The sequence below is a fragment of the Heterodontus francisci genome, chromosome 5, assembly GCF_036365525.1.
Source record: "Heterodontus francisci isolate sHetFra1 chromosome 5, sHetFra1.hap1, whole genome shotgun sequence".
In the NCBI taxonomy this organism is placed as follows: Eukaryota; Metazoa; Chordata; class Chondrichthyes; order Heterodontiformes; family Heterodontidae; genus Heterodontus; species Heterodontus francisci.
In genome coordinates this window covers 74704525-74718951 of record NC_090375.1, presented here as the reverse complement: position 1 = coordinate 74718951, position 14427 = coordinate 74704525, and the positions used below count along the sequence as shown (strand labels likewise).

At 43.3% G+C, this 14427-nt stretch overlaps 1 protein-coding gene across 2 annotated transcripts in view; it reads left to right on the top strand.

The window, feature by feature from the left end:
• cnbd1 (cyclic nucleotide binding domain containing 1) overlaps positions 1-14427 on the top strand; it is a 222977-nt gene that overhangs the window by 90460 nt on the left and 118090 nt on the right. For both annotated transcript variants that reach the window (XM_068030845.1, XM_068030844.1), the window contains exon 5: positions 13283-13428. In XM_068030845.1, the coding sequence (XP_067886946.1) occupies positions 13283-13428 (146 nt within the window). The remainder of the gene's footprint in view (positions 1-13282; positions 13429-14427) is intronic.

Sequence of the window (14427 nt, the reverse complement as noted above, 5' to 3'; positions counted from 1 at the left end):
ACTTATGTAACAGCTCTGGATAAGAAATTCTGTTACTGTTGATGCGTGGACGGCCCTTCTGCTTGGAGTGATGTAGCTTCTTTGGTTTGAGTCTAACTTTGCTGCACACCAGGGAGTGGTCGGTGTTGCAGTCCACACTGTGGAAGCTGCGTGTGATTTGGACACTGTTTATAGAGGCTCGCCTTGTGACGATGAGGTCCACCTTGTGCCAACGACGTGATCTTGGGTGTCTTCATGAAACCTGGTGACAGGGTTTAGTATGAAAGAACGAGTTGGTGATGCAGAGGTTGTGATAAGTACACAACTCTAGCAGTCTCTGTCCATTCTCATTCATCCTTCCAATGCCATAGCGCCCAAGGCAGGAGGGCCATGAGTCATGGTCGGCCCCAACCCTGGCGTTAAAGTCCCACAGCAGGAACAAATGTTCGGTATTAGGAATACTACTAATGATATTATGAAGTTCCTCGTAGAACTGGTCTTTAACTTCAGATGGGGAGCAGAGTAATGCTAGAACAATAAGGCAACAACAGAAGGATGAAAACCAGCAACAGCCATTAGGAATTCAAATTTTCAAGTGATCGGCATCGAAGCCCAGAATCACCTGACTATACAGATAAGAATGCTGCAAGACGAGAGGCTAGGAAAAAAATGGCCCTGCAAATTTCTGGGCTGCAAGAAGGAAGAAAAGAAGATTTCTGCCCTGGAGGCAGGAATTTAGGAAAGATTATACAAGGGCCTGATCAAAGACACTAGCAGTGGTGACAGAGGACAAAAGACAGAGAGAGAAGTGGGGAATGGCGTGGACCCGATAGGAAACACTGGCAGTAGTGGCGGGGAATAAAAGAGAGAGAGTGCAGTGAATGGTGTGGACCCGATCAGTGTATTCCAAATAAGCAAAGAGTGATGTCAGAGGACAGCAGTTAGGTAATTAGTTCAGTTATTATGAGGTTTTTTTATTTTCAAAACTAGGGCAGTGTAAACTATAAAGTACTGTATTAAATTTATAGCTTAACTTAAACTAATTAATAACATTTCAGTCAGGGTAAGTATAACAACAAGTATCTGTGGGGGAACATTAGGGTAAGAGTGATCATAGTATCATAAGGTTTACGAACATACGAATTAGGAGCAGGAGTAGACCACTAGGCCCTTTGAGCCTGCTCCGCCATTCGATAAGTTCATGGCTGAACTGATTACTCCACATTTACACCTACCCCAGATAACCTTCCACCCCCTTGCTTATCAAGAATCTATCTACCTCTGTCTTAAAAATATTCAAAGACTCTGCTTCCACTACCTTTTGAGGAAGAGAATTCCAAAGACTCACGACCCTCTGAGAGAAAAGATTTCTCCTCATCTCTGTCTTAAATGGGCGACCCCTTATTTTTAAACACTGACCTCTCGTTCTAGATTCTCCCGCAAGGGGAAACATCCTTTCCACATCCACCCTGCCAAGACCCCTCAAGATTTTATATGTTTCAATCAAGTCGCCTCTTACTCTTCTAAATTCCAGCAGATACAAGCCTAGCCTGTCCAATCTTTCCTCGTAAGACAGTCCACACATTCCAGATATTAATCTAGTAAACCTTCGCTGTACTGCCTCCAATGCATTTACATCCTTCCTTAAATAAGGAGACCAGTACTGTACACAGTACTCCAGATGTGGTCTCACCAATGCCCTGCATAGCTGAAGCATAACCTCCCTACTTTTGTATTCAATTCCCTTCACAATAAACGATAACATTCTATTAGCTTTCCTAATTACGTGCTGTACCTGCATATTAACCTTTTACGATTCTTGCACTAGGACACCCAGATCCTTCTGCATCTCAGAGCTCTGCAATCTCTCGCCATTTAGATAATATGCTTCTTTTTTATTCTTACTGCCAAAGTGGACAATTCCACACTTTCCCACATTATACTCCATTTGCCAGGTCTTTGCCCACTCACAACCTATCTATTTCCCTTTGCAGACTCCTTATGTCCTCTTCACACGTTACTTTCCTACCTATCTTTGTGTCATCAGCAAATTTAGCAACCATACCTTTGGTCCCTTCATCTAAGTCATATATATAAATTGTAAAAAGTTGAGGCCCCAGCACAGATCCCTGTGGCTCACCACTCATTACATCTTGCCAACCACAAAATGACGCATTAATGCCTACTCTCTGTTTCCTATTAGCTAACCAATCTTCTATCCATGCCAATATGTTACCCCCTACACCATGAGCTTTTATTTTCCGCAATAACCTTTGATGTGGCACCTTATCAAATGCCTTCTGGAAATCTAAGTACAATACATCCACCAGTTCCCCTTTATCCATAGCACATGTAACTCCCTCAAAGAATTCCAATAAATTGGTTCAACATGATTTCCCTTTCACAAAACCATGTTGATTATACCTGATTACCTTGACTTTTCATAAGATTCATAATGGAGACGGGCAAAGAATAATCTAAAGTAAAACTTCAAAATTGGAAGAGGGCTAACTTCAGTGGGACGAGAAGTTCTGATTAAAATGGAACCAAAGATTGACAGGAAAAATGGGAATGGAACAATGGGTGAGCTTTAAAGAGGAGATGTTTCAGGTACAGGCTGCGTAAATTCCAACGAGGGTGAAAGGCAAGGGAACCAAAGCCAGAGCTCCTTGGATGATGAGGGAGATAAAGAATATGATGAAACAGTAACGGCGTATGATGCATGTCAGGTGAATTCTTCAAGTGAGAACCAGGCCAAATAAGTTGAAAGATGCAATGAAGAGGAAAACACAACTGGCAAAGAGAGAATATGAGAATAGAATAGCAGGTAACATAAAGGGGAACCCAAAAATCGTCTACCAGCATGTAAATAGTTAGCGGGTAGTAAGAAGCAGTGTGGGGCCTATGAGAGACAAGGAGGGTGATATATGCTTACAGGCACAGGGCAAGGCTAGAATTCTTAATGAGTATTTTGTACTGGTGTTTACTAAAGAGGATGCTGACAAAATATCAGTAAAAGCAGAGATGATAGAGGTAATGGATGCGGTGAAAATTGATAGGAAGGCTGCAATGGAAAAGCTGGCTATGCTTAGAGTGGATAGGTCACCTGGTCCGGATGGCTAGCATCCCAGGTCGCTAAAGAAAGTGGAGATTGGAGAAGAGCTAGTCATAATCTTCCAATCTTCTGTGGATATAGGGGAGGTGCCAGAAGTTTGGGGAATGGCAAATGTGTCCCCCTTATTCAAGAAAGTGTAAGGACATTCCTTGTAACTACAGATCCGTCAGTTTAACATCAGTGGTCCAGAAGGCTTTAGAAAGAATAATTGGGGAAAAAAATCAACAGGCATTTGCAGAGGTTTGAGTTAATTAAGGAGAGTCAGCATGGATTTGTAAAAGATCATGCTTGACTAATCTAATTGAATTTTTTGATGAAGTAACAGAGAAGGTTGATGAAGGGAAAGCAATGGTTGTTGGCTATTTGGAGCTTCAAGAAAGTGTTCGACAAAGTATCACATAAAAGGATGATTAACAAAATTGAGGCTCATGGAATAAGAGGGCCAGGACCACTGCTTTTATATATATATTATATATATAATGACTTGGATATTGGAATACAGAGTAAAATTTCAAGATCTGGCGATGATACCAAACTTAGAGATATGGCAGACAGTGAGGATGATACCAATCGACTGCAATAGGACATAGATAGGCTAGCAGAATGGGCACATGAGTGGCAGATAGAATTTAATAGAGAGAAGTGTGAGGTGATGCATTTTGGCAGAAGGGATAGGGAGAGCCAATATCGACTTGTGGCACAATTTTAAGGAATGTGCAGGGACAGAGGGACCTCATGTGCATAGATCTTTAAAGATGGAAGGACATATTGGGAGAGTAGTTAGCAAAGCATATGGGATCTTGGGCTTCATAAATAGAAGTATTGAGTGCAAAAACAGGGAAGTTATGCTGAACCTTTATTAAACTCTGATTAGGCCACAATTAGAGTATTGTGTCCAGTTTGGTCATTATACTTTAGGAAGGATGTGAGGGTCCTTGAAAGAATGCAGAGGAGATTTATGAGAATGGTTCCAAGGATGAAGGATTTTTGCAACAAGGTTAGGTTGGAGAAGCTATGGTTGTTCTCCTTGGGGCAAGGGAGATTCGATAGAGGTGTACGCGATTATGACTGATTTAGGTAGACAAAGGAAAGCTGTTTCCATTAGCTGATGGTGCAAGGACTAGGAGATACAGATTTAAGGTTTTTGGCAAGAGATGGAGGGGGAATCTGAGGAAGAACTTTTTTCTGCAGGGTGTGGTAATGACCTAACGTGGTAATGAACTTGCCGCCTGTGAGGATTGTAGAAGTGGAGACGATGAACGATTTCAAAAGGCAGTTGGATGGGCACTTGATGGAAATAAACTTGCAGGGCTATGGGAATAGAGCGGGGATGGGACTGATTGGATTGCTGTACAGAGAGCTGACATAAACTCAATGGACAGAGGTTCTATCTCTAGTTTGTTAACGTTTTCTGACACAAGTGTTACTTTTGGACTCATTATCACTACTTGAACTACGCTTTCTTACTTTCCACTCTTTCAGCTCATTCTGCCAATCCATGGACCTAACTTGCTGGCCATCTTCTGGAACATTCAACCAATTGTCCACCCTGTCAAGTCCCCTCAGGATGTTATATATTTCAATAAGATCACCTCTCATTCTTCTGAACGCCAATGGTGCATGTCTACAGGTCGCTGAAGGTGGCAGGACAGGTAGATAGAGTGGTAAGGAAGGCATATGGATTGCTTTCCTTTATTGGCCGAAGTATAGAATAAAAAAACAGGGATCTGATGCTGGAAATGTATAAAATGCTGGTTAGGCTACAACTGGAATATTGCATACAGTTCTGGTCACCACATTACAGAAAGGACATACTTGCTGTGGAGAGAGTACAGAAGAGATTTACAAGAATGTTGCCAGGGCTTGAAAGTTGCAGCTATGAGGAAAGATTGGATTGGCTAGGGTTGTTTTCCCTGGAACTGAGGAGGCTGAGGGGAAACTTAATTGAGATGTGCAAAATTATGTGGGGCCTAGATAGAGTGGACAGGAAGGACCTGTTTCCCCTGGCGGGGAGGTAAGTTACCAGAGGACACAGATGTAAGGTGATTGGTAGAAGGATTAGAGGGGACATGAGGGGAAACGTTTTCACCCAGAGGGTGGTGGGTATCTGGAATTCGCTGCTAGGAATGGTGGTGGAGGCAGAAACCCTCAATTCTTTTAAAAGGTACCTGACATGTACCTGAAGTCCTATAACCTGCAGGGCTATGGACCAGGTGCTGGAAGGTGGGATTAGATTGGGCAGATAGTTTTTTCAGCCGGCACAGACACGATGGGCTGAATGGCCTCCTTCTATGCGTTATTGTTCTATGGTTATAGGCCCAACCTGTTCATAGTTTCTTCATAAGATAAGCCCTTCATCCCAGGAATCAGTTGGGTGAGCCTTCTCTGAACTGCTTCTAATGCAATTTTATCCTCACCAAGGCCCTGTACAACGTCAAGGGGATACAATAATGCCCTGACTGGTTAAACTGAAGATAAACTTACTTTCCAAAAATAATTGCCTTATCTTGCTCCTTTTATTTGTGCCTTTTTCTTAGAAATTTTAGTCAACAGCATAGGTATCTCAGTTGTCATGCTCAGGAGGAGTGTGGCGATGAAAATACAGAACCAAACTGAAAAGTTATAAAACTTAGAACAAATTTAAAGATTGGGATATTGGGCTGAGTATTTCCAGCACTTGCTGTTTTTATTTCCGATTTCCAGCATCCGCAGTATTTTACTTTTCTTAAAAGAGTGGGACATTGGCTGTCAAGAAAATGGAGGACTAGTCATGACTCATACCACTTCCTGCACTGTAATCCACATCCATTGTCCACTAATACTGAAATCCTCAACCGAGGATTCCCCCCCACTGTGGTTGACAGGGCCCATTTCCCACACCTCTACCCTCACCTCTTCCCCTCCCTCACAGAACCGTGACAGGGTTCCCCTCACTTTCCACCCCATCAGCCTCCATATCCAAAGGATCATCCTCCGCTATTTCCGCCACCTCCAGCGTGATGTCACTACCAAACGCGTCTTCCCCTCCCTTCCCCTGTCAGCATTCCGAAGGGATCGTTCCCTCTGTGACACCCTGGTCCACTCCTCCATTTCCCCCACCACCTCGTCCCCTTCCCACGGCACCTTCCCCTGCAATCGCAGGAGGCGTAATACCTGCCCATTTACCTCCTCTCTCCTCGCTATCCAAGGCCCCAAGCACTCCTTTCAGGTGAAGCAGCGATTTACTTGTACTTCTTTCAATGTAGTATACTGTATTCGCTGCTCACAATGTGGTCTTCTCTACATCCACATCTACATCTACTTCTCTACCAAACGCAGACTGGGTGACCACTTTGCAGAACACCTCCGCTCTGTCCAAAAGCATGACCCTGAGCTTCTGGTTGCTTGCCATTTCAATACCGCCCCCCCACTGCTCTCATGCTCATTTCTCTGTCCTGGGATTGCTGCAGTGTTCCAGTAAACATCAACACAAGCTCGAGGAACAGCATCTCATTTACCGATTAGGCACACTACAGCCTGCTGGACTGAACAGTGAGTTCAATAATTTCAGAGCATGATGGGCCCCCCATTATACTTTTATTTTTAATTATTTTTTTATTTTTTATTTTTATTTTTTGTGTTTATTTTATTTTAGTTTGTTCAGTTTGTTTCTACTGTGCCTACCCACTCTCTTTTTTTTCATGTTTGTGCTTGTGGCTGTTCAGTTTTCAGTCCATTATCACCCTCTCTGTACTAATGCTTTGTTTTTCAGCACACCATTAACATATTGTTTGCCTTTGCTCCATGACCTTCTGGTCAGCTATTCTGTGACCTCGTCCTATCAACACCATCTCTTTTGTTATCTCTTGCCCCACGCCCGCTTTACTTGCTTAAAATCTGTCACATTTCTTATATCTGCCAGTTCTGAAGAAGGGTCACGGACCTGAAATGTTAACTCTGCTTCTCTCTGCACAGATGCTGCCAGACCTGCTGAGTATTTCCAGCGTTTCTTGTTTATATTTCAGATTTCCAGCATCTGCAGTATTTTGCTTTTATATTACTGAAAACCAATCAACTCTGTCTGCATGGGCAGATAATCACATAAGGATGTGAGCTATACTCGAGGAAGCTAAGACAAAGGTCTTCCCCAGACTTTTCGTCTCCAACTAACCTTCACTAGACCGGGGTGTGAACAGCCCTCATAGCCTCAAAATCGGGCCTTAGTGCTGCCCAGCAAGAGCTGAAACTGAAAGTCACTTGGGCAGAACTAACACTTGTAAGTTCACCTTAAAAGGTAATTGTTTTGAGGAACAAAGTGTGGGGGTTCTTGCCAGTATAGAACTTCTGACATCAAGATCAGGCTGGTCTCTGCTCAGCCACACAGAAAAACATCTAAAGCCATCGGAACATAGGAGCAGGAGAAGGCCATTCAGCCCATCGAGCCTGCCCTGCCATTCAATATGATCATGTTTGATCATCCACTTCAATGGCTTTTTCCCACACTATCCTCATATTCCCTTATGTCATTTGTATTTAGAAATCTGTCAATCTCTGCTTGAAACATACTCAATGACTGAGCTTCCACAGCCCTCTGGGGTAGAGACTTCCAAAGATTCATAACCCTCCGAGTAAAGAAATTTCTCCTCATCTCTGTCCTAAGTGGCTTCCCCTTATTTTGAAATTGTGTCCCCTGGTTCTCGACTCCCCAACCAGGGGAAACATCTTAGCTGCATCTACAGTAATATAATAAAAGCAAAATACTGCAGATGCTGGAAATCTGAAATAAAAACAGGAAATGCTGGTAATACTCAGCAGGTCTGGCAGCATCTGTGAAGAGAGAGGCAGAGTTAATGTATCAGGTCAGTGACCCTTCTTTAGAACGCTAACTCTGCTTCTCTCTCCACAGATTCTGCCAGACCTGCTGAGTATTTCCAGCATTTCTTGTTTATATTAGCTGCATCTACCCTGTCTATCCCTTTAATTATTTTATAGGTTTCGATAAGCTCACCTCTCATTCTTTGAAACTCTAGAGAACACAGGCACAGTTTCCCCCAATCTCTCTTCATAGGACAGTCCCGCCGTTCCGGGAGCAAGTCTGGTGAACCTTCGTTACACTTCCTCTATGGCAATAATATCCTTCCTAAGGTAAGGGGGCCAAAACTGAACACAGTACTCCAAGTGCGGTCTAACCAAGGTTCTATACAATTGAAGCAAGACTTCGCTGTTCCTGTATTCAAATCCTCTTGCAATAAAGGCGCAGTGGTTAGCACCGCATCCTCACAGCTCCAGGGATCCGGGTTCAATTCTGGGTACTGCCTGTGTGGAGTTTGCAAGTTCTCCCTGTGACCGCTTGGATTTTCGCCGGGTGCTCCGGTTTCCTCCTACAGCCAAAGACTTGCAGATGATAGGTAAATTGGCTGTTGCAAATTGCCCCTAGTGCAGGTAGGTGGTAGGGAATATGGGATAACTGTAGGGTTAGTATAAATGGGTGGTTGTTGGTCGGCACAGACTCGGTGGGCCGAAAGGGCCTGTTTCAGTGCTGTATCTCTAAATAAAAAAAAAAATACCATTACCTTTCCTAATTGCTTGCTGCACCTGCATGTTAGCTTTCAGTGACTTATTGACAAGGACACCCAGGTCCCTCTGCACATCTACACTTTCTTAATCTCTTACCATTTAAGAAATACTCTGCATATCTGTTCTTCCTACCAAAGTGGATAACGTCACATTTTTCCACATTATATTGCATCTGCCATGTTTTTGCCGACTCACTAAGTCTGTCCAAATGCCCTTGAAGCCACTTTGCATCTTCCTCACAACACACTTTCCCACCTAGTTTTGTGTCGTCTGCGAACTTGGAAGTACTACATTTGGTCCCCACATCCAAATCATTAATATATATTGTGAACAACTGGGGCCCAACCACTGATCCCTGCAATACCCCACTAGTCACAGCCTGCCAACGCGAGAATGACCCATTTATACCTACTCTCTGCTTTCTGCCTGTTAACCAATCCTTAATCCATTCCAGTATATTACTTCCCATCCCATGTGCTTTAATTTTGCTAACGAACCTCCTGTGGGGGACTTTATCAAAAGCCTTCTGAAAATCCAAGTATACCACGTCCACCGACTCCCCTTTATCAATTCTGTTAGTAACATGCTCATAAAACTCCAACAAGTTCGTCAAACATGATTTCCCATTCATAAATCCATGTTGACTATGCCCAATCAGATCATTATTATCTAAGTGTCTATTTATCACATTCTTCAGAATAGATTCTAGCATTTTCCCAATGACTGATGTAAGGCGAACAGGTCTCTAATTCCCTGTTTTCTCTCTTAGCCAAAAGTTACCTTTTTGCGTACCTGTACAAGCTTTTACAGTCCGTTTTTATATTTTTTGCTAGCTTACATTCATATTCTATTCTCCTTTCAGGAAACCTCCTTATAATTACCACCTACCACCCTTCCTCAGCTGAGTAATCAGTGCTCTTTCATATTAACACCACTTGGAAGAAGCACTGAGAGTCACAAGGGCACAGAATGTACTCTGGGTGGGGAACTACAATGTTCATTACCAGGAATGGTTCATTAGCACCACTACTGACTAAGCTGGCCAAGTCCTGAAGGACATATTGCCAGACTGGGCCGGCGGTAATTGGTGAGACAACCAACAAAGAGCGACAAACCTACTTGACCTTGCCCTTACCAATGTACGTGTCGCAGATGCATCTTTCCATGACAGTATTGGTAAGTGTGATCATCGCACAGTCCATGTGGAGATGAAGTCCTATTTTCACACTGACACCTTCCATCGTGTTGTGTGACATTACCACCGTACTAAATGGGACAGATTCATAACAGATCTCGTTGCTCAAAACTCGGCATTCATGAGTCGCTGTGGGCCATCAGCAGCAGCAGAATTCTATTCAACCACACTTTGTAACCTCATAGCCCAGCATATCCCTCATACTACCATTAACATCAAGCCAGGGGGATCAACCCTGGATCAATGAGGACTGCAGGACAGCATGCCAAGAGCAGCATCAGGCATACCTAAAAATGAGTTGCCAACCTGGTGAAGCTACAACACAGGGCTACATACATCCCAAACAGCGGAGGCAGCATGCCATAGTCCGAGCAAAATGATCCCGCAACCAATGGATCAGATCAAAGCTCTGCTGTTGTGCCACATCCAGTTGTGAATGCTAGTAGGCAATTAAACAACTAACAGGAGGATGAGGCTCCACAAACATCCCCATTCTCAATGATGTGAGAGTCCAGCATGTCAGTGCAAAAGACAAAGCTAAAGCATTTGCAACTATCTTTAGCCAAAAGTTCCAAATGGATAATCCATCTCCTGAGGTATGCAGCATCAAAGATGCCAATCTTCAGCCAATTTAAAAGCCGGGCAAATCCAATCCGGTCAATTACTGCCCCAACAGTCTACTCTCAATCATCAGTAAAGTAATGGAAGTTGTCTTACTCGGCAATAACCTGCTCACTGATGCTCAGTTTGGGTTCCACCAGGGTCACTCAGCTCCAGACCTCATTACAACCTTGGTTCAAACATAGACAAAAGAGTTGAATTCAAGTGGTGAGGTGAGAGTGATTTTCATTGATATTAAGGCTGCATTTGACTGAGTGTGGCGTAAGGAATTCCTTGCAAAATTGAAGTCAGAGGGAATCAGGGGCAAACCCTCCATGGAGTCATACCTAGCACAAAGGACAATGGTTGTGGTTGTTGGAGGCCAATTATCTCAGCCCCAGGACATTGCTGCAGGAGTTCCTCAGGATAGTGTCCTTGTTCCAACCATCTACAACTTCATGAATAACCTTCCCTCCATCATAAGGTCAGAGGTAGGGATGCTTGCAAACGATTATGTGCAGCAAGTTCTGGACCAACATTCAGGCCTTGGCCGATAATTCGCAAGTAAAACACAAGTGTTAGGCAATGACCATCTCCTACAAGGGGCAATCTAACAGTCTCGCTTGACGTTCAACGGAATTACTATCATTGAATCCCCAGCATCAACATCCTCGGGCTTACCATTGACCAGAAACTTAACAGGACCAGCCCTATAAACATTGTGGCTACCGGAATAGGTCAGAGGCTAGGAATTCTGCGGTGAGTAACTCACCTCTTGACTCTCCAAAGCCTGTCCACCATCTACAAGGCACAAGTCAGGAGTGTGATGGAATACTCTCTACTTGCCTGAATGATTGCAGCTCCAACAAAACTCAAGAAGCTCGATACCATCCAGGACAAAGCATCCCACTTGATCGGCACCCCATCCACCATCTCAATCAATCATTCACTCCCTCCACCACTGATGCACAGTGGCAGCAGTGTGTGTCATTTACAAGATGCACTGCAGCAACTCATCATGCCTCCTTCAACAACACCTTTCAAACCCGCGACCTCTACCACCTAGAAGGACAAGGGCAACAGACGCATGGAAACGCCACCACCTGCAAGTACCCCTGCAAGTCACATTCCATCCTGACTTGGAACTATATCGCTATTCTTTCACAGTCACTGGGTCAAAAACTTGTAACTTTCTTCTTAACAGCACTGTGGGTGTGCCTACACCACATGGATTGCAGCAGTTCAAGAAGGTGGCTCACCACTACCTTCTTGAGAGCAATTAGATTGGGATACTAATGTTGATCTTGGCAGTGATGCGCACATCCCATGAATGAATAAAGAAAAAGATACACATTACAAAGTTGCATTTCCGAACCTAACTGCTACAGTTTCAGTCTGTTCCTGTTTACAGGGCACCATTGAATCTCCAGTTCATGCCCACCACGTGGATACAATTAAATAGAATTAATATGAGAAAGACTTGCATTTATATAGTGCCTCTCATGACCACCTTACATCTCAAAAGTGCTTTACAGCCAATTAAGTACTTTTGAAGTGTAGGTCACTGTTGTAATGTATGAAATGCAGCAGCCAATTTGCACACTTACAAACAGCAGTGTGATAATGACCAGATATTCTGTTTTTCTGATGTTGATTGAGGGATAAATATTGGCCAGGGCACTGGGGATAACTCCCCTGCTATTCTTTGAAATTGTGCCATTGGATCTTTTATATCCACCCAAGTAGGCAGATGGGACCCTCAATTTAACATCTTATCTGCAAGACGGAGCCTCTGATAGTGCAGCACTCCTTCAGTGCTGCATTGGAGTGTCAGCTTGATTTATGTGCTTGAGCTCTGGAGTGGAATTTGAACCCAGCACCTTGTGATTCAGATGCAACAGTGCTACCAACTGAGTCGCTGCTGACACTTATATAATTAACAGGAAGGCTTTGGACAGATGTACCACCTAATTCCCTACCTCATCACCCCCAACTTTCAAGGGGATTTTTTTCAAGGGGTTTTTGGGCTTCTGTGGGAAGTTCCACCCTAAAAGTCTTCCGCGGAGGGCCTTAAGAGTACTCCAGGACTTTAGAGAAAGCCAGTCCCTTCTCCAAGAGCTTCATTTTGCATTGAGAGCAGAAGACTGCAACAGGTAAATACTTCTTTGGGTCTTATCTTTAATAATGCACCTGCCCTAGCCATTTAGTTACCCTACTGCTGTAATGTGGGTTGAAGTTAGCAACTGAAGCAAAGGTAAATGAGGTTCTGCTTCTCTGCATGTGTGAAAGTCCACAAATTTGAGCATTATGGAATTCATTTTGAGACCCATATTTGTATTGTATTAGCAGGATTAATAAAGCCTGCACAAGCTCTTAACAAAGCTTCCAAAAACATTTCTATTTTTAATTTTGGTGGAGATTTCTGTTACACATGCACTATCTGAGCACACTATTGGGAAATTGACCCAAATGACTGAATGAATGTTGTGATCCTTCACTTTGGTTTCTCACTTTATAAAAATAAATTCTTTATGAAAGCATGTTGTGTTTTTTAATGAAACTGATGAGTTAGGGAATACTATTCGCTCAGCTAAGTATTTGTTGTTATTAAAAATGTTTCATAGAAAAAACAGCCTATATCCACTGCAATTTATTAGGGATATTTGTATAACTGACAGATTAAAATGTGTGTTTAGCCTTGCCTATGACTGAAGTACGACGACATGTTAAGATTTTCGGAGTAATCTACGAAAACAAACAAAAGAATGCTACCTATTTGAACAGCCAGACAGATCAGAATGATTGTCTTCTCACATGCTTTGCAATCTTCTTTGTAGACCTTTTCACAGAACGCGTTCCGACTATCTGAGTACTTATAAAATACTGAAGATGTTTCCAGCAATCAGTACACAGTTTACAGACCAACAGCTGAAACGACTCAATGGACGGATAATCATGGAATCATGGGATCGAGGTTACACAGGTATCCTTCCTTGTATGTTTGTGATAGACTAATTTTTTGACAATTTTTATATGTTTTCTTTTTATTTTATATGCTGAAGTATATATAAATGTATATTTTTCAAATCTTTCTAGATTCTACTATCTTACTAACTTTTTATGCAATTAAGCTAGTTCACAAAACAGTTGCCATAAAATAGGTCATAAATGTAGTGATGAGTGAACAAACTGAATGCCAGAAACCCCAAGAATGCTGATCTTTTATTATTCTGTTTCCATTTTTAAACTAGAAATGGTTACATTTCAGTGAAAAATAACATGTGAAGGATTATCTGCTGAACTTATCCCTGGATTCATGGATGGCAGCCATCTGAGCATCTATGACAGCTGTCAGAGCAGTCAGCAGAGGCTCCATTATAGCGGATGACACTGTTGTGCTAATGGAGCTGACCACTCTGGCTACGTTGGATAGAATAGTCTGTGCAAATCCTTGACATGAGCTGGAGCTGGACTTCTCCACGCTTTGAGCTATTGGGCTGAATTTTATAAACCTGTCGCGGGTCCCAATGGCGGGACTAGTGAAGGTGACTTCACTGCATGTCACGTGTGCAGCCAGCCAACCTCATTCACATGGCGGCCAGCCTTTTCAAATGCAGGAGGCATTGGACATGTCGCATTGGAGGACGAGGCGGGCAACAAGATGCTGATGGCATTGTCAGCTAAGATGAAAACAGGTGCTGGCAACATATTTAAAGTGCTGCCAGCCCTGCTTGAACTGCAGCTTCACTTAGTGAGTTTGCTGCTGCTTCACCTTGGCACTGTAAACTTGAGACACTGTGCTGCTGACCCCCCTTGGCTGGAGACTTTGTGCTGTTGTGCTGCTGACCTCCTCCCTCTGCCTGGAGACCCTATGCTGTTGACCCCCCAGCTTGAGACCCTGTGCTGCTGACCCCCCCCCCTCCAGCTAGAGATCCTGTGCTTCTGACCGCACCCTCCCCCCCCATCCCCTTAGCTGGAGACC